The 25,024-nt window shown below is 38.0% G+C and overlaps 1 protein-coding gene across 4 annotated transcripts in view; it reads left to right on the top strand.

Annotated features, from left to right (window-relative positions):
- The window catches only part of DPY19L4 (dpy-19 like 4), a 70,551-nt gene that overhangs the window by 8,407 nt on the left and 37,120 nt on the right, over positions 1–25,024 (top strand). For 2 of the 4 annotated variants that reach the window (XM_047726168.1, XM_047726165.1), the window contains exons 4-10: positions 154–203; positions 5,928–6,052; positions 9,037–9,127; positions 9,939–10,060; positions 10,165–10,310; positions 19,819–19,942; positions 22,637–22,771. In XM_047726168.1, coding sequence (XP_047582124.1) covers positions 154–203; positions 5,928–6,052; positions 9,037–9,127; positions 9,939–10,060; positions 10,165–10,310; positions 19,819–19,942; positions 22,637–22,771 — 793 coding nt within the window. The remainder of the gene's footprint in view (positions 1–153; positions 204–5,927; positions 6,053–9,036; positions 9,128–9,938; positions 10,061–10,164; positions 10,311–19,818; positions 19,943–22,636; positions 22,772–25,024) is intronic. The other 2 variants (XM_047726166.1, XM_047726167.1) reach the window with 2 other exon arrangements.

Below are 25,024 nucleotides of genomic sequence, written 5' to 3'. Positions count from 1 at the left end.
CAAGCACAGGCAGACAGAATGGCAGGCAGAGGCAGAGGGAGAAGCAGGCTCCCCGCCAAGCAAGGAGCCCGATGTGGGACTCAATCCCAGGACGCTGGGATCATGACCTGAGCCGAAGGCAGCTGCTTAACCAACTGAGCCACCTAGGTGTCCCCTGGAAGCAGTCTTGAGGCCCAAGGTCATCCTATCTACATCAGGGCCAGGTATCAATCATTCTGATCCAGATATCTATGAATTAAAAAGGTAAGTTATGTGCTCTGTGTGAGGGGTCTCCAAGACCACCCCCCATGTTTGGTGATTAGCTAGAAGGACTCATAGGTCTCAGAATAGTTACAGCTATGATTTATTACAGTGAACATTATAAAAGAAAATCAGCAAAAGGAAAAAGCCTAGGGCTAAAGTCTGTAAGAAAGTAGGCATAAGCTTCACTGATTATTTTACTAATGGATTCACACAGGTTGTACTTAACTCCTTCAGCGTCAAATTGGGACATTTGTCAAGTTTTGTCTACCAGGGAAGCTTATTAATGACGGCACGGAGTTGTTTTTTTGTTTGTTTGTTTGTTTTTAAGATTTTATTTATTCATTTAGTGAGAGAGAGCATGAGCTGGCGGAGATGCAGAGGGAGAGGGAGACTGAGAAGTAGACTCCCCACTGAGTCGGGGACCCAATGCAGGGCTTGATCCTAGGACGCTGAGATCACGACATGAGCTGAAGGCAGAGACTGAACCATCTGAGCCACCCAGGCACCCCTGCACAGAGTTGTTTGTTTTTTTTTCTTAAGATTTTATTAATTTATTTGACAGACAGAAATCACAAGTAGGCAGAGAGAGAGGAGGAAGCAGGCTCCCTGCTCAACAGAGAGCCCGATGCAGGGCTTAATCCCAGGACCCTGAGACCATGACCTGAGCTGAAGGCAGAGGCTTTAACCCGCTGAGCGACCTAGGCACCCCCTGCACAGAGTTTTTATTGGTGGCTGGTCATGTACCCTTTACCTACCACATACCAAAACTGGATTCCCAGAAGGAAAGTAGCCAGCATAAACCACATCGTTTGTACAGATAGGTCAGGTACAGTAAACTAACTGATAAGAGAATGGTGGGAACCTTCCTGAAGTCCAAGTTCCCAGATTCCAACAAAGGCCCTACCTTGCAAGCAGGCCTTTCTCCATAAGGCAGTTGCAGGGCTGCTGTGTTAGCTTTTCTGCACATGTCCCCCTCCCAGGATATATTGTTGGACAGGGACAGGATAAGCAAAATAAATGCTTCCATTCAGAAAGAAGAAGAGTGAGAGAGATATCAGTCACTGGTCTATAGCAGTTACGAAATTTCATAACTGCTATGGATAAATATGAGGGCTCCTTATCCCGGGGTAGGGATGTTTTTCTTTCTTTCTTCCTTTCTTTCTTTATTTTTAAGATTTTATTTATTTGACAGACAGAGATCACAAGTAGGCAAAGAGGAAGGGAAGCAGGCTCTCCGCTGAGCAGAGAGCCCGATGCGGGGCTTGATCCCAGGACCCTGGGATCATGACCTGAGCTGAAGGCAGAGGCTTTAACCCACTGAGCCACCCAGGCGCCCCTAGGGATGTTTCTTTATTAAGCCCTGGTTGTTTTCCTTGGAAGTAGCTTCCTAGTTCAGTGTTCTCTGTGGTCCTTGACTCCACCCTCTGGAGGTCCTTCCTTTTCTTTTTTTTTTTTTTTTTTTTAGATTTTTATTTATTTATTTATTTTATTTATTTGACAGAGATCACAAGTAGGCAGAGAGGCAGGCAGAGAGAGCAAGAGAGGAGGAAGCAGGCTCCCTGCTGAGCAGAGAGTCCCATGCGGGGCTCGATCTCAGGACCCTGAGATCATGACCTGAGCCAAGGGCAGAGGCTTCAACCCACTGAGCCACCCAGGCATCCCGGTCCTTCCTTTTCTATTAAACAACTGAACTGTGTATGAAGATGGCTCTGGAGAACATGCCATCCTTAGAGGCTGAAAGCCTTCTCATGCTTCCCGCTGAGTAGAGAGTTGAAGGCCCATTTTTTAAAAAAATTTTTAAATTTTTTGAGGATTTTATTTGTCAGAGAGAGAGAAAGAGGGCAGACACGTAGGGGGAGCAGCAGGCAGAGGGAGAAGCAGGCTCTTGCTGAGCAATGAGCATGATGTGGGACTTGATCCGAGGACCCTGGAATCATGACCTGAGCCGAAGGCAGACGCTTAACGACTGAGCCACCCAGGTGCCCTAATTTTCAGTATTTAGCTATTAAGAATAAGGCTTCTGTGACCACAATTCTACAGATCATTTTGTGGGCGTTTGTTTTTATTTCTGTTAAGTGAATATTGAAGAGAATTGCCTGCTAAGCTTTTGGGAGAGATGTACCGTTAAAAGAACTCTCAGCCTGGATTAAAAAGGATATAACTATTGAGGTCTTAAAATGATATATACATGCAGGAAACAGGCTGAATAAGCTGTTCTTAGGGTGTCTTTCTTGAGAAGGAGTGAGTGGTTTGCCTTTGGAGGGGAGTGATTATTTGTGACAAATGGGGCAGACCCTGATAGACTCTTTTATTTGCAAGTGTTTTCTCCTTTTCCTAAAGTGAATTATCCATTTCTTCCCATTGCCATGTCATTTGGAGTGCATCTCTGAGGCAGTGTATACTTTGTTCCCTCGTTGTCAGGCTTACTGATGTGACTCGCCTGGACCAATGGACTGTCTGTGGAAGTAGCATGTTTTAGTTTTGACCAGAAACTGTAAGAGGCATTGTATTCTCTGCCTGTTTTCCTGCTCTTTTTTTTTTTTTTAAGATTTTATTTATTCATTTGACTGAAAAAGAGAGAGAGAGAGAGAGAGCTGAAGCAAGGGGAGTGGCAGGCAGAGGGAGAGAGAGAAGCAGGCTCCCCGCAGAGCAGGGAGCCTGATGTGGGGCTCCATCCCAGGACCCTGGGATTATTACCTAAGCTGAAGGCAGATGCTTAAATGAATGGGCCATCCAGGCGTCCAGTTCTCCTGCTCTTACCCTCTTTCATGTGAATAGCCACTGACCCCAATCTGGGACTCTGAAGAAGATACAAGAAGAGCCACAGCTAATCTAAAGTGTGGAATTGGGTGGAGAGTCACTATGGGCCCCAAACCCACAAGTAGCATAAGTGAGAAATAAACCTGTATTTTGTAAGCCACTAGTGGTTTGGGGTAAAAAAAATTTTTTTTAAATCATAGAAAAGCTTACTAATAGAGCGGTCATTTAAAACATTTTGGAAAATACAAGAAAGATAATTAAACAATCTAGAGCTAACTACCGTAAAATAGTATTTTCCCCCTGAATACAAAAACATATTTTTTTATTTCTAGAGATGTGGAAAATAGAGAAATGTGTTATAAAATAAAATGTATAAATAATTCCAGTAGATAGAACAAAAGTTTTGGCATATTACTTACATTTTTTTCTGTGCCCTTATACTTTTCTTCTTTTTTTTTTTTTTTTTTTACTTTTTGTGAAATGGAATCCTACATTTCTTTTCCTAACATGTCCTTAGCTTTTTCCTTTGCTTTAAATGTTACCTAACTATGCCCTGTATTGTTGATACTGATGTTTATTTAGTGCTCTTTTTTTCTTATTCCATATTTGACTCTTCACAATAAACTTTGAAAACACCATATTTAGTATTAAGGTAAGGCATTTATATGTAGGATATGGTTTGCATACTTTTTATAATAACCCCTGACAATTAGGATTAACTTGCCATTATCTAAAGAATTAATGAGCAAAAAATTATTCCAAAGAATTAATGGGGGGAAAAAAAACCAAACCAGGACATATGTTCAGAAGCTTTGAAGCACTTTTTCCAAACTTCCACCATTGATGTTTTTTTTAACCAGCTTTTTATAGTTCATATTGTGTTAACATTGCTTTAATTAACCATCTTATATATTTTTGCATGTATACTTCTGTATCTCAACAATAGTAGTATTTGCTGAGCTCTTACTATGTGCTAGGCCAAATGTCTTACACATGCTTTTGAAATCAGTAATTTTAAAACAATTGTATCCTATTGATACTAATATTTGATTTATTGGGTAGTGTTTTTCAAGCATTTTGAGAGTAATTCTTTTTTTTTTTTTTTAAGATTTTATTTATTTATTTGACAGACAGAGATCACAAGTAGGCAGAGAGACAGGCAGAGAGAGAGGAGGAAGCAGGCTCCCTGCTGAGCAGAGAGCCTGATGTGGGGCTCGATCCCAAGACCCTGAGACCATGACCTGAGCCGAAGGCAGAGGCTCAACCCTCTGAGCCACCCAGGCGCCCTTGAGAGTAATTCTTATTGACTTAGTCATATCTAACCGCTTTGTCTATTAATGTCTCTAGTGTTCCATGAAAACTAATATTTATTAAATAATATTTTGAAAATGGCTAAGATTTTAGTTTAGTTAACTTCATAAATCAGCAAGTTGAGTTTTACAGATCTGTCAGTCATTTAGTAATCAAACATTGGGCTTTGGGCCCTTAGGCCTGTGCTTGTTATACCTAAAAGCTAGGGTAGAGCAGGATTAAATCGTCCTGTGTGTAGAAAATTCACATGTGTCTTATGTTAATTCATCAAGAAATAGTTACATATATATATAATAGTTGCATATGATGTTTTAAATATATAAACATTAAAAATGATTGAATTACATATATTTTAAATGGCTGTAATCTGTAGTATGTAAGTTATTCCTCAGGAAAGAAAAAAATTCCTTGATAAGGAAACAGCTATTGATAGTAATTCTGAATGAACCTGTATTTTTTTCTTTAGATGTTTGGTAGTACATACCTTTTATTATTTTCCTTGAGTAATAGGCTTTAATTTTTGAAATCTTTTTTGGTTTATAGAACTGGACAGATAGTGCAGAGTTCCCTTCTTACACCCTCCCTCTGCCCACACATATGCCCTTTTATTAACATATAACATTTAATAACATGTATATAACATGTATATACATGTATATAACATGTATAATATTAACATTTTATTAACGTATAATAAATATAATTTATTATATGCCCACACATGCCCTTTTATTAACATTTTGTATTAGTGTGGTATTTTTGGTACAGTTAAGGAACCAGTATTAAAACACTATTTTTATTTTTTATTTTTTTTATTAACATATAATGTATTATTTCCCCAGGGGTTCAGGTCTGTGACTCATCAGGCTTACACATTGCAACGCACTCACCATAGCACATCCCCCTCCTCAATGTCCATTACCCAGCCACCCACCCTGTCCCTACCGCCCTACCCTCCAGCAACCCTCAGTTTGTTTCATGAGATTGAGTCTCTTATGGATTGTCTCCCTCCCAACCCATGTTTTTTCATTTTTTCCCTCCCTAACCCCCATGACCCCCCACCCTGCCTCTCAAATTCCTCATATCAGAGAGATCATATGATAGTTGTCTTTCTCTGATTGACTTATTTCACTTAGCATAATACCCTCTAGTTCTATCCATGTAATTGCAAATGGCAAGATTTCCTATCTCTTGATGGCTGCATAGTATTCCATAATACACTATTTTTAAAAAAGATCCATACTTTATTCAGATTTGCTTAATTACCAAATGTCCTTTTGCAGTTCCAGGATCCCACATGACATTTAGTCTGCATGTCTCCTTAGACTCTTTTGGGTGGGGCAGTTTTTTAGGTTTTCCTTGTTTTCAGTGACCTTGACAGTTTTGAGGAATACTGGTCAGGTATATTTAGGATGTCTTTCTTTTGGAATTTGTCTGTTTTTTTTTCTCATTAAACTGGGGATATAGGTTTTGGGGAGGAAGAACACAGAGTTAGAATGCCATTTTCCTCACATCAAGGGTGGTACATACTACCTTTTAATTACTTTTTAAAAATAGAAGTGCATTAATATAAATATCATCTACATCTGATTACTTTTAATATGCTTTTTCAGATGTATTATTTCAGCGCTTTGCAAAGATTTTCATTGGCTGTCTTGCAGCAGTTACTAGTGGTATGATGTATGCTCTCTATTTATCAGCATACCATGAACGGAAATTCTGGTTTTCCAACAGGCAGGTAAGAAGAAAGAATTTTGAGCATATGGAAGTTGTTTGAGTATTTAACTTTAATCTAAATATTGTGTTTTTCAGGGAGCCAAACTATATGTGTGATAAGTATGACAAGTGCTTTCTTATGTACAGTCATTAGACACAAAATGGTGTAGGAGCTATTTTGAGAACACAGTCAAAACATCAACCTTGAAAAATGTAATACAATGTGTTTCCAGGCCATGGAATAAAAACTATGAGGATGCTTTTTATTTATCGTGCTACTAATCTATCAGGGGCTTTTAATGACAGTGAAATGTTACCAAGTTTAGTCATACTTTTACTAGTTTTGGTAGTTTACATTTCAAAAACATTTCAGCAGTAAAATATTTTAATTTTTAGATTACATGTTTAGAATGTTTTGGGGGCGTGGAAATAATTAACATGCATGACAGTATTTATTAAGATGTCTCTTCATATTAGTATGTTTAATGTCTGGTTTTAAATCATGTGTATTCCACAGACCCTTTAGTCACTGTAATTACTTACATAATTCATAATTTAGCCTTTGAGTAAATTTGTTCTCAGACTTTCCTTCACAATCAGGTATACCTTTCATGGATTGATAAGGTTCACAGAGTTACCACTTGACTCTAAAGAGTTTTGTTTTCTTTTTTCGTCCAAACTATTTTGTTGTTGTTCTTATTTTTGAGCAGCCATTGACCTCATCCCACCAAAACATTTAGCTGAATAATTGCCTGTATTGATTTGACAAAAGCTATTACTGTAGCATATCCTATTTCCTTGATAATACTGGACGTACAATAGAACCATCTGATGAGCTTTTAAAAAGTTCACATATTCTTAGGTGGGGTAGCAGGAAGTGTCTAGGATCAGTGTTTTAAAATATGTCCAAGCAATTCTATTGGGTAAGCAGCATTGAGAACAACCAAAGATTTGAAAATATAGAAGGCATGCATCAAAAAATACTGTGTTTTTTTTATAAGACTGTATGAGTTAGGAACATTGACTTTACCTGGGAGCTTTTTTAGAATTGTAGATTCTCAGGCCCCACTTTAGAATCAAAATCTAATCGGAGACTTTTTTTTTTTTTTTAAAGATTTTTTTTATTTAGCAGAGAGGTAGCGACAGAGCACAAGCATGCAGAGTGGTGAGGGAGAGGGAGAAGCAGGCTCTCCACTGAGCAGGGAGCACCATGCGGGGCTCGATCCCAGGACCCCAGGATCATGACCCAAGCCGAAGGCAGCCACTTAACCCACAAAGCAACCCAGTCGCCGCTAATCGGAGATCTTTTAATAAGATATCTGAAACTCATATGCACATTAAATTTGAGAAGCAGTGATCTAAAGTTTATATCTTTGAAATCTTAGAAACAAATCTGTTTCCATTCATAAAGAATCATTTTAAGGAAATTTATCTGATTTTTGTTGTTAAGGAAATTTATTTTGATTAATAAGTTCTAAATGGGGAAAAAAGTCACTGGTCAAATAGATCTAGAAAAGATTTCTTCCTAGAGATTCACAGTTGCATAAGGTATACTGATACTCTGGGAAGTCTTAAAGAAACCCATTTTCTTGAATGCTGCCTTTGCACAACTTATTTAACTATAGAACTCTTTGGGTAATACCCATTTATATCTCAGGAAATTCTGTTAGCCAAACTTAGAGAAAACTGCTCTGATATCTTTTACATTAATTGATAAATGTTATGCATGAAAATAAAGGAGTTTCATTTTAGAGACTATAGATTTACAAAAGCTTGATTTATCATGAAATGCACAAGGTTTTTCATGGTTTTTGAATTACCTATATAGCCCAATTTTTTAATAATAAGTTTTTAAAAGGTTTATTTATTTTTAGAGAGCAAGAGAGAACATGAGTTGGGGGATGGGGCAAGGGTGAGAATCACAGACTCCCTGCCGAGCGTGGAGTCTGATGTGGAGCTGGGCTCAATCTCACGACCCTAAGAGGTCATGAGCCTTCTCAGGACCTTGGCTGAAATCAAGATTCAGATGCTTAACTGACCAAGCCACTCTGGCACCCTGTGTAACTCAATTATAGGAACTTAAGATTTGCCTCTATTTCTGGCATTTCTTTTGAAAAGCACTGATTAGTTCTTGCTGTAGAAAAGAGTTAAGGGCTTATTGTTCTGGATATTTAAGGAAGTGGAAAAGCAATAGAAAATACTGATTTCTTCTTAAATTTTTCTTTTTTATTATGGACTTTAACACTTCAACCATCTTTTTTTTTTTTTTTTTTAGGATTTTATTTATTTATTTGACAGAGATCTCAAGTAGGCAGAGAGGCAGGCAGAGAGAGAGACAGGAGGAAGCAGGCTCCCCGCTGAGCGGAGAGCCTGATTCGGGGCTTGATCCCAGGACCCCGGGACCATGACCTGAGCGGAAGGCAGAGGGTCCAACCCACTGAGCTACCCAGGCGCCCCTCAACCATCATTTTGTATTACCTGCCTTACTATTCTTGCTGTCCTTAGGGCATTTTTTCTGGTTTTCCTTCTAGATTTTCCTTATATATAATAAGGTAAATGCCTTATGAGCTACAATCCATTTTAAACCTTAGGTGTTTCTTTCTTTTTTTTTTTTTTTTTAAAGATTGGTTTATTTGAGAGAGAGCATGTGAGCAGGGAGAAGGGCAAAGAGAGGGCAAAGAGCTCAGGCTCTGAGCACAGAGCCTGATGCAGGGCTTAGTCTCAGGATTCTGAGATCATGACCCAAGCCCAAATCAAGAGTTGGACACTTAACTGACTGAGCCACCCAGGTGCCCCAAACCTTAGGTGTTTCATTAAAATAATTGTCAAAAATTATTGAAAAGTTTAACTCCTTAATGTGGCCACTAGTGATTAAAGGAAAATTCAAGCATGTTTCTTTGAATAAAAGGATAAATAAATAGCATTAATTTAGAAGATGAAGAGAAAGAAGATTGCAGGTGAAATTTAGGATACTGGTATTTAAATAATCATTTCATTTTCTTTTAGGAACTTGAACGAGAAATCACATTTCAAGGTGACAGTGCCATTTATTACTCTTATTATAAAGATATGTTAAAAGCGCCCTCATTTGAAAGAGGTATGATAACCACATTTGTATTTTTTTTTTTTTTAACTGTACCAACATGGGGCTTAAGCTCAGGACCCTGAGGTCAAGAGTCTCATGTTCTACCGACTGAACCAGCTATGTACCCCCGACATTTTTTTTTTTTTTTTTAAGATTTTATTTTATTTTAGAGAGAGAGAGCACAGGATGGGAGTGGGTTGGAGGGAGAGGCAGACTTCTCTGCTGAGCAGGGGTACAATTTCTGGACTCCATCCTGGGACTCCAGGATCATGACCTGAGCTGAAGGCAGTCACTTAACCAGCTGAGCCACTCAGGTGCCCCTACACATTTTTATTTATATATATATATATATATATATTTTTTTTTTTTTTAAAGATTTTATTTATTTATATGGCAGACAGAGATCACAAGTATGCAGAGAGAGAGGAGGAAGCAGGCTCCCCGCTGAGCAGAGAGCCCAATGCGGGATCGATCCCAGGACCCTGGGATCATGACCTGAGCCGAAGGCAGCGGCTTTAACCCATTGAGCCACCCAGGCGCCCCCTACACATTTATATTTTTATTAACAACACTTCTCTAAAATAAAACATTGTTCTACTATGTGGGAACCCTTGAATTTGGAGATTTGTATTAGAGTACAAGTATTATTCTTTCTTATACTTAATAAAAGCATTGGAAAAATGAGGCACACTCAAGTGTACTTTACTTTGAGATTTTTATTGGTAATTATTAAATATTTAAAATATTTAATGATCTCTGAATGACATGTTTAATTATTGTAAAACAGAATAAATAATCTGGAGAAAAATTTTTCTGTCTTTAGGTGTTTATGAATTGACACACAATAACAAAACTGTATCTCTGAAGACTATAAATGCAGTGCAGCAAATGTCTCTGTATCCAGAACTTATTGCCAGTGTTTTATATCAAGCAACTGGTAGCAATGTATGTTTTCTTTTGACTTTAATATTTATTTTCTTACATATTTGCAAATAATTAAAATTATGTAATGTCACTGTATTATCTCCTCTTTTTTCCCCCCCAATTAGGAGATTATTGAGCCAGTTTATTTCTATATTGGCATTGTTTTTGGATTGCAAGGAATATATGTTACTGCTTTATTTGTTACAAGTTGGCTTATGAGTGGAACATGGCTAGCAGGAATGCTTACTGTTGCATGGTTCATTATTAACAGGTAAGAAATGGTTTTTAAATTAAGTTTTACAGTTTTATTTTTTTATGGCTGTGGTATTTGGTTCTAAAAATGTCACCCCCCCCAAATATTCCACACCCTAATCCCCACCTGTGCATAAGATGAGATATCATTCCTGTGATTGTTATGTTAAATGGCACAGTTGATCTTAAGGTAGGAAGATTTCCTAGTGGACCTGATCTAATCAACCATATGAGCCCTTAAAGTGGAGATCTTTTTACATCTGGTGCCGAAGGGCAAGTCAGAGATATTTGAAGCATGAGATGGATTGCTGCGCTGTTGCTGTGAAGTGAGGAGGAAATGAATTTTGCTAATAACCAGTGACCCTGGGAAGGACCACGAGCCCTGGGATGAGAACAGCAGCCCTGACTGATGTTTTGATTTTAGCTTAGGGAGACCCTGAGCAGAATATTCAGAAATACTGGGATAGGTTTGTGAGCTAATAAATTTATGTTGTTTTAAGTCTATACTTGTGTGGTCATTTGTCATGCAACAACTGAAGTATAATACATCTACTTTACATCTCTCTTTTATCAGACATAGTGACATTGGTATACATGGATGTGCCTTTTCTTTCCTCTTTTATTTAAAACTGATGACATGATTTTGTGAAAAGGAGAGACATCACATATATCACTATTAAGTTAATCACCACAGATAAGGATTCTATATTAATCTATCACAGAGTACTCTGAATGAATAAACCCATCCCTTTTGGTAATCAAAGCATCCCCCTTTCTTTAATTGTGAATAAAAAGAGAGTAGGCAGTGGGTGTTTAGAAATGGAGGGCTGATTTGAGACATAAAAATTTTCTTGGCATTGGTCAGTGTCCAAAGTTTAGTTTTAAAGGATGGATATTCTTTCTTTCCATTATACTTTTCTCCCCTAATACTTATCATGACTAAATTTTTAAAAATGAAACATTCCGTTACAACATTTTCTTTTGGCAATTGCTAAATAATAAATACACTTTTTTCAAATTATTGAGACTCAGCATTAAGATCTATAGCTCTTACTGGGCTTTGTTTATATTTAGAGTCACATGTTGCCAGTAATTTGATATAAAGGATTTTTAAAAAATCTTTAAGGGCACCGGGATGGCTCAGTCGGTTAATCGTCTGACTCTTGATTTCAGCTCAGGTCGTGATTTCAGGGTCATGAGATTGAGCCCTGCTTCAGACTGTGCTCCTGCCCAATTTTTTTTAAGTAAGCTGTATGCCCAATGTGAGACTTGAACTCAAGACTGTGATCAAGAATCCAGTGCTCTATTGACTGAGCCAGCAGGTGCCCCTCCTTAATTCTCTTTAAGCCCTCCATAATCCTTTTTTTTTTTTTTTTAATTGAAGAGACCAGTTAGTTGTCCTACAGAATGTCCCACCTTAGGGATTTCTCTTTTTGCTTTCTTGTGGTGTCACCTAGCTCTTTCCTCTTTGTGTTTCTATAATCTGGAAGTTATATCAAAGGCTTGATGAATTCAAGAGAACAATTCTAGTTAGAATGTATCATAGATAAAAAAAATCATAGATGATGGGTTTTTCATGTTCCATGATATTAAAAGTTACATGGTATTTATGTGGCCTACTTCTAGAGAGTCTGAGATTGACTGCTGGTTTGGGGGATGACAGATCTCTTCATGACTAGAATATAATTTGTATGGTGCTTTGGGGTACCACATGAATGTCCTTTTTAACATTAACCATTTACCTAAGAGTTGTAACTCCAGTTGCTAATCTTTGCTGAAATAAGTGATTACATCAGGGTTTATTGAATTATATTTTTCTTTTTTTAAAGATTTATTTATTTTAGAGAGAGAGAGTGCAAATAAGAGGGGGAGGGGGGAGAGAGAGAGGGGAAGCAGACTCCCTGCCGAGCAGGGAGCCCAACTTAGGGCTCAATTCCAGGACCCCAAGATCATGACCTGAGCCAAAAACAAGAGTTGGATGCTTAACCAACTGAGCCAACCAGGTGCCCCTTAAATTACATTTTTCTGTTTTCATTAGCTATATTCTTCATTCTTAAAAGGTAGAGTTTTTCTTTATTTTCTTTTTTCTTTTTTTTTTTTTAAGTAGGCTCCATCCCCAGAACACGGCATGAACTCACAATCCTAAGATCAAGAGTTGGATGCTCGGGGCGCCTGGGTGGCTCAGTGGGTTAAAGTCTCTGCCTCTGGCTCAGGTCATGATCTCAGGGTCCTGGGATCGAGTTCCGCATCGGGCTCGCTGCTCAGCCGGGAGCCTGTTTCCTCCTCTCTCTCTGCCTGCCTCTCCACCTACTTGTGATCTCTGTCTGTCAAATAAATAAAATCTTTAAAAAAAAAAAAAAAAAAGTTGGATGCTCTACTGACTGAGCCACCCGGGTGTCCCTAGAGTATTCATCCCTAGAGTATTTCTTAATTAACCAGGGTTCTTTGGTTACCTTTAAATTCAGTTACTATTAGAAAGTCATAAAAATGCTTAATTTCACTTTACCCATTTCTAGGAAATTGTTTAATGGCTGCCTCATATAGTGATAAAGCAAACTTTCTGGTATTCTTTAAAAAATATATTTTTAATATAGTTATATATTTAATAAGTTATATATATATATACATGTATATATGTGTGTGTGTGTATATATATATATTTTAAAGTAGGCTCTACCCTCAACATGTGGCTTGAACTCACAACCTTGAGATTTAGAGTTGTGTGCTCTACTGACTGAGCCAGTGTGTCTTCTTTTTTTTTGAGCATTGGTATTCTCTTTTTTAAGCATGTTTTTCTATGTTGGGATTTTCATTGATTGAGTAGTGCTAAATCCATTACCACCGTTGTTTTTGTTGTTCAAGTTGTTACAACTTTGGTTAATACAAGTCCTTTCAGGCTAACTGCTGTTCTTTTAACACATCTTCATTAATTTTTGAAAGCTCTATTGTTTTCTGGCTCAACAAGGTAAGCAGGATCAGCTTATACATTCCCTGTGAAAGATTTGGAGTTAGTCACTTCTCTGCGGAGCTTTAGTTCCTTTTAGTATAGACTAATATTAGAGAATCTCGTGTAGATGCTACAAGGATAAGATGATTTCTTGTTACATCAGAAAAATGCTTGTTAGAGAATATTTTAAGTTGCTGTGCATTTTTCTAAAATTCTATTAGGATTCATTGTTAGAAATTTAATAGTCCACTCAAAGTATTTCAGAACTCATAGACTAGGTCTAGGAAGTCTTGCTTTTTAGAATGAAATTTATTTAGTACAAAACTGGCATTTACAATAATTGAAGGATTGCTTTCTTGATTATGTGATGTGTTAGTTATTGCTGCATATCACATCAGCCTAAAACTTAACAGCTTAAAACAATAACTATTATGTCAGTTTCTGATGGTCAGGAATCCACAGTGGCTTAACTGGGTGGTCCTGTTTCAGGACCCGTTTTTGAGGGTACAGTGAAGAGTTGTTTAGGATGGGGCACCTGGGTGGCTCAGATGGTTAAGCGTCTGCCTTCACTTGATCTCCGAGTCCTGGGATCAAGCCCTGCAGAGGGCTCCCTGCTCAACTGGGAGCCTGCTTCTCCCTCTTCCTCTGCTGTTCCCTCTGCTTGTGCTCTTCTGCTCTCTGCCAAAAAAGTAAATAAAATCTTCAAAAAAAAAATCTTTAAAAAAAAAAAAAAGTTGTTTAGGGTTATAGTCATCTGAAGGCTTGACTGGCCTGAACTGTCTACTTCCAAGCTCATTCATGTGACTTTTTTACCAGAAGCCTCAGTAACTTGCTGATTGTTGGCCTGGAAGGCCTTAGTTTCTCATCACATGAGCCTCACCATAGAGCTGCTCACAATTTGGCTACTGGCTTTCTTTAGCATGAGTGATCCAAAAGAGTATGGAGTGAGTGTGCCATCATGGAAGTGAGATCTTTTTTATAACCTAATACCAGAAATGTTAGGACATTACTCTGCCATGTTCTATTGATCATGCACTGACTTTGGTGCATTGTGGGAAGTAACTACACAGGATTTTAAAACGTTGCAGACCATCTTGGAAACTGGCTACTACAGGCAGCAGACTTTCTTTTTCTTTAGGTGGGCTTCATGTCCTCCATGTGGGGCTTAAACTGAGGACCCTGAGATGGAGAGTCACATGCTCTTCCAACTGAGCCAGCCAGGCACCCTAGTAGTGAATTTTTAATGTTCATTTTGTTTAATTTCTAGACTTATCTTTATCAGAAGTTTGAAGAGGAAGCCCAGGCAACTTTTCCGTGTAAGAATAACAGCATTAAAGAATAATAGGAGTCCTTGCCAAATAGAGTATTTTAGAGACACTTAGAATTAGAAGGAAATTGCCTTATTTCATTGTACAGTGTGTATCCTGGGGAGCTGGAGCTGGAGTTAGGTAGAAAAATTAACCTGATATGTCCTACTAAAATGTATCCTTTGGCAATTAAAACATTCTTAGCAAGTAGTTTTTATTTGTTTTGCTCTTTGTTCATTTTTCATTGGTATATATTTTATGCTGCAAAATATATTTTGATGCTATGGAAGAGGATATGCTTTTTCTATTCACCAGCTCTTGTTTAAGATTATTTATTTATTTATTTGAGAGAGACAGAGTGCATGCATGTGAATGAGGTTGGGGGACGGTGGAGAGGGAGAGGGACAGAGTCCCAAGCAGACTCCACACTAAGTGTGGAGCCCAATACAGGATTTGATCTTACACCCTGAGGTCACGTCCTGAGCTGAGCCACCCAGGCACCCCTATGCACCAGCTTTAGAGTTTATATACGAATGTCTAGAAGAGTATAAAAAGATATTAGTCATTCCGTCATATTATGGGTGTTGGTAATTGTATTTTGTGTTACATGTTCCTTAATACCAGAAGGGGACAGGATTGTAAAACCAAAAGATGTAGGCATACTAGAAAATTTGAGGAAATTTTAGGAGACCACACTGTGTAGACAGTAGTGGGGGGAAAAATCAAGAGCAGCTTACTCCCTTATAACAGATATATCACAACAATGGGCTCACCTGAGACCTGGCTTCACATATGAACAATATGGAACAGTCCCTGCTGATCTCCTAATCTACAAATATATATCTGGGTATCATTTCAGTGGAAACATCTTTGTATTTGAAGGGCAAAGATAAAAAGCGCGTGATTAAAAGTGTATATTAAAGTTGGTCTTTGGGGGCACCTGGGTAGCTGGGTCAGTAAAGAGTCTGCCTTCTGCTCAGGTCATGATCTCAGAGTCCTGGGGTCAAGCCCCACATCAGGCACCCTGTTCAGTGGGGAGCCTACTTCTCCCTCTCCCTCTACCCCCTCCTCCTGCCTCTGCTTTCTCTCAAATACATAAAATCTTTAAAAAAAAAATAAAGTTAGTCTTTGGCCCCCACCCCAAAATAATTTTCGTTAGTAATAATAAAGAGGTAAGATGCGAGGAAATGCACATGTTCTAAAGGTATAGCTAACAAAATAATGGTGACATACCGTGCTGGTTCTGTTGTGATGCTATTGGTATACTCAGAATACTCAGGCATGCGTAAGCTTTTTCAATATAGGTGATAGTCTTTCCCAGGAATTCTATCTTATTGCAAGGCAGTAATCCGGAAAAGGACAATAATACAAAAAATTAGAAAACCATCTAAATAGAAGAGAATGGTTAGGTAAATTGTGATACATCAGTGCAAGGCAATATGCTGTCATCAGAAGTTATACTGTGTAAATTTTTTTTTTTTTAAAGATTTTATTTATTTATTTGACAGAGAGAGATCACAAGTAGATGGAGAGGCAGGCAGAGAGAGAGAGAGAGGGAAGCAGGCTCCCTGCTGAGCAGAGAGCCCGATGCGGGCCTCGATCCCAGGACCCTGAGATCATGACCTGAGCCGAAGGCAGCGGCTTAACCCACTGAGCCACCCAGGCGCCCTTTTTTTTAAGATTTTTATTTATTTATTTTACACAGAGAAAGAAATCACAAGTAGGCAGAGAGGCAGGCAGAAAGAGAGGGGGAAGCAGGCTCCCTCCTGAGCAGAGAACCTGATGCGGGGCTCTATCCCAGGACCCTGAGATCATGACCTGAGCTGAAGGCAGAGGCTTAACCCACTAAGCCACCGAGGTGCCCCTATGTAAATGGTTTTTAACTTTCACACGTTATGCATTGATATGCCAAACTGTTTTATATGTTATCCAACTCAACATTTCTCAAACTTCAGTTCTGTATTTTCATGGGTTCCATGTATTTACTTAAATAATTTGAATTATAATGCTGTTTATATATAAAACTAGGTAATTCTCTGAATGCTTACGCTGCTTATGGTATTATAATACCGAAAACAATTTACTAATGAAATAATCAATCAGGAAAATAGTAACTGAAAAGATTAATGTGAAAATAATATTTTGCTAGAACCAGATTTCTACTCTCAGCATAAATAAGCTACCCTTCCAGGAGGTTCTTTTGAGTGTGGCAAGCCTGCACAGGTGGGTACTGTGAGAGGACTCACTTTTCATCCTGTTGCTCTCCTCAGTCCACTAAAATCTTTTTTTACCACAGTGATCAAGACATCATTTTGTTTTTATTTGGCAATACATCATTTAGTATTATAATCATCACTTTATTTTTCCTGATTAACTCAAGCCAATTGAAGTAGTCCTGCGTTGCCAGCTAGATTGTTAACACAGACATGGAAGTGAACACTGAAATCTTTTGGCAATACTGAATTACAAGGTAGTCATCCAGATGATCCAGATTATGCTTATACTATGATGTGTCTAAAATGAAAGCTCAGGGGGCTCCTGGCTGCTCAGTAGAGCCTGTGACTCTTGATCTTGGGGTCGTGAGTTCAAGCCCCATGTTGGGTGTAGAGATTACTTTAAAACAAAAACAAAAACAAAAACACCTCAAAATTAAACTCAGAGCTTGCTAATCTCTGTGAATGTATCCATAGGCCTATGAACCCTAGGTGATTTTAGTTACTTGAACTGCTGGTTTGTGCTGCTGTTAGACTCTGCCACTGGGGAGAAAAATTGGGTCTCATTTGACCCAATTTGACTTGCTTCCTACTGTTAGCCTTCCGGTCCTCACAACCGCCAAGTATGGTGAAGGCAAGAGAGTAGCTCAGGTGTTCAGAAAGTAGCATTGGGAAGGCCTGTCCAGGTGAAGAGAATAACTGACAGAGATCTTACTCAGTTTTTGTTGCAATGACTTCCTTTCTCCAGTGCAGAGTTTTAAAAGTTTCCTTGCAGTGATCTGTGACCTGGACAAGGGTAGTGAGTGAACCTTCAGAGAGGTGAGTGCCAGGTCTATTTCCCCAATTCTGGGCTGATGGAGTGGCTTGTGGAATCCTGATTGAGAATAGATAATTCTCTCCTTCCTCCCTACTTCCTGCCTCATGACACGAGAAATCTCCTATTTGTCTGTAGAGAGTTAACTTTCATAAATTTTTCAAGGATATTATATGAAAATAGATGGTCTTTAGGATAAATGATGTTCAGTTGATAGTATTGGAACAATCATCTGGAAAATACAGATACTAAAATAAACTCCAAATGGATTAACATTAAAAGTAAACAGTGAAACCAGTAATTACTATACAGAAACATTGGTTCATGTTTTTTGTGGTGTTTTTGGTGCAAAAGGTGTTTTTATAGGGGCGCCTGGGGGGCTCAGTTGTTAAGCGGCTGCCTTCAGCTCAGGTCATGATCCTGGGGTCCTGGGATCGGGCTCCCTGCATCGGGCTCCCTGCTCAGCAGGAAGCCTGCTTCTCCCTGTCCCACTCCCCCTGCTTGTGTTCCCTCTCTGTTAAATAAACAAATAAAATCTTTTAAAAAAAAGTGTTTTTATTAAAGCACAGGGACAGGACCTGTGGGCGGAAGGAGCTGCAAACATTGGTTCATGTTTTGAAAATCTTTGTAAAACGTAGTATCAGAAACAGTATAAGTATATAACAATAGAAATTGGTTAGATTATCATTAATCTATATAATGATGTGTCATGACCATTAAATATTCTTTAAGTGTACTTAATGATACATAAGTTATGGAAAGATGATCATAATATATCATTAAGTGAAAGTAGTTCATTACAGAATTATAAAAGAGCCAGTCTAATATCGTTTACTAGGTTGTAGACACACTGCTAAGTTCTTTACAGCTTTTATTTCATTTGATCTTCACATATGATCCTGTTTTTTCATATATATATATTCAATCACATATACATTTGTAGAAGACAAGTTTTCTTAAAATACTTTTTAACAGTTTTATTGAGGTATAACTGACATAAAATGTATATTTAAAGTATACGGTTTGATCAGTTCGGGCATTTAGACACACTCATGAAACCATCAACAAAATCAATACAATAAACATCTGTCATCCCAAAAGTTTCTTTGTTCTCCCCTGGTAATGCTTCCTTCTTTACTCTTCTTACCCCACCTCTATTAACTGTCCCATTGTCTTCAGGAAACGAAATGATCTAGTTTCTATCATTATAATTAGTTTCCTAGAATTTTATGTAATGGAGTCATACAGCATATGCTTTTTTGTTTTTTTTTTTCCACTCAACATAATTACTTTGAGATTCATGTATGTTGGGCATATCAATAGTTTATTCATTTTCATTGTTATGTAATATCCTATACCATAATTCAATTGAACTAAATTGTATGCAAATATATCCCCCTCCATTGTTTAGGAGAGTTATACAGCAATTTTCATAAAATTTTTAAGCAGACTTTGTTTCTGTGTGGAAAAGAGCCATTGGGTGTATGAATTCCAAATTTAATGATTATTGGAAAGGTCTTGTGAGGATATGTACAGGAGACAACCTGCTGTCAGTGCAAATTGAGAAGAAACTTAGGAAGAGCATGGAAAGACATGCTATATTTGTGATTGTGGGAATTTTTAAAAGTTTCTGGTTATATCACATGAAGGACTACTGTAATGGTAATTCCAGGTAACCTGCTGATTGAAAAGATTATTAAATAAGATATCAGAAGATATGCACTGTAATCCCAGTTGCATCACCTATTAGCTGTATGACCTTGATTAGGTCATATCACCTCTCTGAGCTTCATATTCTTTAAATAAGGGAGGATAAGAACTTTGGGTTTGTCAGGCCTACTAATTATGTAATGCAGATTGTACTCTAGAGAAGGGTAGCCATCTCATTAAGGGAAGAGAGCGTGGGAGCTGAAATCCAGTGTCTTCTGCAACAAGCTATGTTGCCTTAGCATGAGGCCTATCTGCTCAGAGCAGGGGTGTCTTTTTCAATTTTTCTAGAAGCCCATCTCTCCCCCAAGCAGTACATGGCAGCACTGAGTCTTCCTGGAAGGGAGAGTATGGGGGCTGGATGAGATGCTTAATTTGCTCAAAGATGCTGTATAGACAGTGGTGGCTTTGTCTGTTCCTACCTAACTCACAGGATTGGTATAGAGAACAATGAGATTGTGTGAAAGTGCTTTGAAAAGTTCTGTGTTACACAAATATAATATCTTGCTATCTTGCTCTTCATTTATGGCTTACTTTAGGGTAGATACAACAAGAATTGAATACTCCATTCCTTTAAGAGAAAACTGGGCACTACCATATTTCGCATGCCAAATTGCTGCACTTACAGGCTATTTAAAAAGCAACTTAAATACTTATGGAGAGGTAAGGTACAAATTTATTTGTCACAATTAATTTTGGTGTATTGCAAATGTGGTACAAAATTTTATTTTATTAAAAAGATTTTATTATTCGACACAGAGATCACAAGTAGGCAGAGAGGCAGGCAGAGCGAAAGAGGGAAGCGGGCTCCCTGCCAAGCAGAGAGCCCGATAAAGAACTCGATTCCAGGACCCTGAGATCATGACCTGAGCGGAAGGCAGAGGCTTAACCCACTGAGCCACCCAGGTGCCCCTGTCAGGTAAAATTCTAAAGTTAATCATATTAACAGTTAAGTTATAATCATTAGTGAAGCCTAATTACTACATAAAAAAGAATATATTTAGGTAGTCCTATTATATAATGCTGTTAGTCTAGTCTGATAGATGGTAAATTATTTTAAGGAAAAAGGAGATGATACATTGTTTCGGTGCAGTTATTTGACAAATATATGAAGAATATATTATTTTGAAAATTAATTTGTCTCAAAAAAAAAGAAAATTAATTTGTCTCATTAATTTACCATTTTCTATAATATTGGTGGCTTTTAGTCTTTGCAAGTTAAGGAAATATTAATGAAGATACAAAGAGTGACTACAGGGGCGCCTGAGTTGTTGTTAGGTGTCTGCCTTTGGCTCAGGTCATGATCTCAGGGTCCTGGGATCAAGCCCCACATCAGGCTCCCTGTTCAGCGGGAAGCCTGCTTCTCCCTCCCCCACTCCCCCCGCTTGTGTTCCCTTTTTCACTGTCTTTCTCTCTGTCAAATAAATAAATAAAATCTTTAAAAAAAAAACCACGAATGACTACAAATGTAACTTTTATGGTAGCGCTTCCTATTTTCTATTTTTCTGGTAACCATTGCTCTGTTCTCTATCATTATGATTTTGCCATTTTGAAAGTTTATACAAATGGAATTATATAGTATGTTTTCCTTCAAGACTGGCTTTTTTCATTTAGCCTAATGCCCTTGACATCCATGTGAGTTGTTGCATTCTGTCAATAGTTTGCTTGTTTTCATTACTGAGTAGGATTACAGCAATATGTATATTTTAATCACATATTTTGTAGTTTGCTTCCCATTGTTGAGGCTAGAGCTTGTGGTCCCAGTTGCATCTCAGATATTTTGTGCAATTATCTGGAGCTATCTAGAGACATCTGTGGTTGATTACTGAAACACAATGTGTCAAGTAATATGTATAATAAAATAGTTCACAATAAAGACATAGTTGAAAATGAAGTGAACAAGGTAAGGGGTAGACCAGAGTGCACAGAATTTTGAAAATGTTCAGAGAAAGGAAAAACATAGCTAATTATCCAGATTGTGTTTGACATACATTTCTTTTATTTTGCTGCATTTTCTTTAGAATAGTTTAAGAATAAACCCTTGGAATTAGCAATTTGCTTCATTATACTGTAGTTTTTTCCTATTATGCTTGAAGTAACATCCACATGTCTAGTAGATTAATTAGGCTGGATCTAGAGCTGAGCCTTCATCGATTTCTGGAACTGGTTTCTCTGGGGATGATGATTTCAGGCCTTGTTATTACAGTTCTGGTTGTTCTACATTAGAAGTTTCCAGAACACTTTCTCTTATAGCTGTGGTGATATGAGGAGCAGATGCTTATGTGTTCTGTCAGTGCTAAGCTCTTCTGGGCCTGGTAGTTGGTATTTATTCTTTGACCAACTGGTAGATTTCTTCCATCTCTTACATTTTGTTCTCTGGTCTTAATCTTATTCAGGATGCTCAAGAATCCTTGTATCTGCTGATGGCCTGAGGTATTTCTGACTCCAAAATTTATCATTGAGTATAGTCAGCTGAGTCTGAAAGATTAAGTTTTAGAGAGTATGGTTGTTTTCTCAGGTTTGACTAGACCCTTATTACCCTTCTCCTTTGCTGTTCTTATCAGAACCAAGTCATTTGACACCATGGCTGGTGGGGAAATTGGGAATAAAAATGTAGGTCCCTGGAGCAAGTAGAGGTTGTTAGAAATATGCTGAGAAACAGTGGATTTGTCAGACTTGGTTTCCCACTAAGGGATCATTTGAGAGATGACATTTGGAAGGACAGAAATTATTTTACCCAGGTATTTTTCAGTCAAGAAATCTTTGTGTTTAGTACCATAGGAAAGGAAGAGAGAGTTTTATGTGGTTGACAGTACAAGCACTGGGGAAAGGTAAGGGCACACTTCTGCTAAGAAGCAATAAAAAAAAAAGCAATGGGCTTTTTTCCATGACTGTGTAATAGGCTGAGATGCAAACAGACTATTTAAATGGAAACTCTTAGGGAAATATGAAGCACTACAGAAGTGAACATATTTTCTAGGGTGAATGGAGTTACCTTCACAGTAACAAAAGCCCATCAGCCAAGTCTAGTAAAGCCACCATTATCTTAGATTTATTACTTCACCTCTTTTGAGTTGAAAGTGTACTGCATTTTTTCCCTTTGTCATCCTGAAATTCTCAATATGATGTTGAACTTTGAAGGACAAGTCGTTGATTTCTGTCTGTGTGCTCTACTTAAGATCTTACTGTTTATATAAGGATTTAGTAATACTTATGCAACTTTTAAAAACAAAGTTTCTAGAATTAAATAGCTTAAAGTATAACCAGCGATAGAGCTGCAACTTTGAGGTAACAACCTCATAGATTTTTATAGTAATAAGGCTACTGATACTTAGTTTCTTTCTTTGTTTTCCCTAGAGATTTTGCTACTTATTGATGAGTGCTTCAACTTACACATTTATGATGATGTGGGAGTACAGCCACTATCTCTTATTTCTTCAAGCAATATCTCTTTTCTTGCTAGATAGTTTTTCACTGGAGCAAAGTGACAAGGTATTTTGAATTTTGAAATTGTGATTTTAAATCCAGAGAATAAATGTTTTTATAGTGCTGTATCTTAAGATCATTTAGCTTGTAAGCTTTATTTTGAAATGTTTTAGTAGGCTCTGATTTATAATTCTACTCAAAAGATTGCTAAACTCATTCTTCCCACCTTTTTAGAAGCACTGTGAAATTCCCTTAAAGAAGGTCTACTTAACCAGTCAACCATGTACTGCTTCTCTATTTCCAGCCCTTTTGCCTTCCCTTTATATTTCTTTGAAAAAGAAAAAGAGTGGCATATAGAACATGCACAAAAGAGTATACCTATGCAGTGTAAATATACTGTATAGAATAAATTATGAGTATTTGACCATCCAGGCCAAGAAATGGAACACTGAAATACCCAGAAGTCCCTCTCTTCATGTTTCCAGTCACACCCTGCTCCCTCCCTAACAGAGGCTGATGTCCTGATTTTGTTAATCCTTTCCCCTGATTCCTTATGGGTTTTATCACCTATCTAGCTGGTCCTTTAAAAATACACTGTAAACAATGTATTATTTACTTTTATCTGATTTGCTTTTGAGATTCACCCGAGATGATGTGCAGAGCTAGATTTCATTCATTTTTATTTATTTATACATTTTATTGTTGATGGACATTTCATTTTTTTCCAGTTTATTGTCCATATAACCAGTGCTGCTGTAAAAGTTTTTACCTGGCACATAAGTGCAAGATTTTTCTCGAGTATATACCTCATAGTGGAATTACAAGTCAAAGGATACGTGAATATTCAACCTAATTAAATACTAAGCCTTTGTCCAGAATGGTTATAGCAGTTTATGTAAGTGCCTGCCATGGTTAAATGTTCCCATCAGCATTTGGTTCCTTTCTTTATCTTTTTCTTTTTTACCCCTTTCTCATCTTTCTTTTATTTATAAACATTTATTAAGTATTTAATATGTTGTCCAAGACAGAAATTTGGGGATCTTCTTGCTCTTTCTTTTCTTAATCCTGTATGTTTAGATGATCCAGAATCCTGATGAATACAAACACTTAGATTAACTGAATAGAGAGAATTTAAGATAAAGAATCATTAATATAATGTCATTATCTTGTTAATTATATAAAATATAATGTCATTATCTTGTTAATTGAAAGGGTAGTAAGAACCTGAAAGTATCATAGAGGTAGCAGTTTGTAGGAAGCAGGTACCACTACCAGAGCTGAGGAAGCAAAGGGGAGAATTTGGAATTAATTAAAACTTCAAAACTTAGAAGAGGGACATCTGTGGAGCTGAAACTCAGGCTGCTAATGAGGGGCCACTGCCTGGCTTTGCTGGTGTCTCTAAACTGGAAGGAAGGGCCCCATGGAAATGCAACGCAGACCTCTGTGAATGGGGCTCTGGCTAACTGGCCCTGGGGTCACGGGGGCAAGAGAATGTGACAAAGCTGGTTCTTCAAGTGCTGGACAGACTGCACCTGCATTCAGCTGCTTCAGCTAGAAGGAATGGCTCTGTTGGAGTGAAGAATTACTGCCAATAGGATATTCACAGGAGCTGCAAAGCAGACAGGAAGCCACTAGCTCCCGCATTCTCCTCCAGCCTTGTAATCTGTCTCGAGCGTTCCACAAGGGGAGAGTTTAATAGGGAGCCAGCTGGAAAAGCAGAAACATAGATTGCAGAGTCTCTAGCCCCAGCATTACAAGGCAGGCGGTGGAGGGATAGGTTGGGAGCTAAGAGACAGTCCTTCATTAACTGGCACATATGTGTATCCACAGAGCCAGCATCCAAAATCAGGAAGTAGAAAAATTTCAGGGACACCTGGGTGGCTCAGTCGGTTAAGCTTCTGTCTTCCGCTCAGGTCATGATCCTGGGGTCCTGGGATCAAGTCCTGCTTTGGGCTACTTACTTGCTCAGTGGGGAAACTGCTTCTCCCTCTGCCTCCGCTCCCCCTGCTTGTGTGTGCTCTCGCTCTCTTTCTCTTTCTCTCTCTGAAAAAAAATATTTAAAAAAAGAAAATTTTCAGCACTCAGAAGATCCCATTGTGGCCTCTCCCAGTCATTGCTTCAGCCTTCCAGCAGTAAGGTATTTCTTTTCTTAATGGCTCTGGCCTCAGGGATATTGTTCATTCTGTTTTCCTTTCCTTTTTTTTTTTTTTTTCTTTAGCACTCTGCCTTCGATTCCCCCCCCCCCCCAACTAATGCCTATATTTTGTCTTAGTTTTCCTTTTCCAAAAGGAATTAATCTTATGAGAGGTTAAATTACTA

This window comes from Lutra lutra, chromosome 4 (assembly GCF_902655055.1).
Source record: "Lutra lutra chromosome 4, mLutLut1.2, whole genome shotgun sequence".
Classification (NCBI taxonomy): Eukaryota; Metazoa; Chordata; class Mammalia; order Carnivora; family Mustelidae; genus Lutra; species Lutra lutra.
Note: the sequence above shows the minus strand (reverse complement) of the source record. Positions and strands in the feature narration are given on the sequence as shown.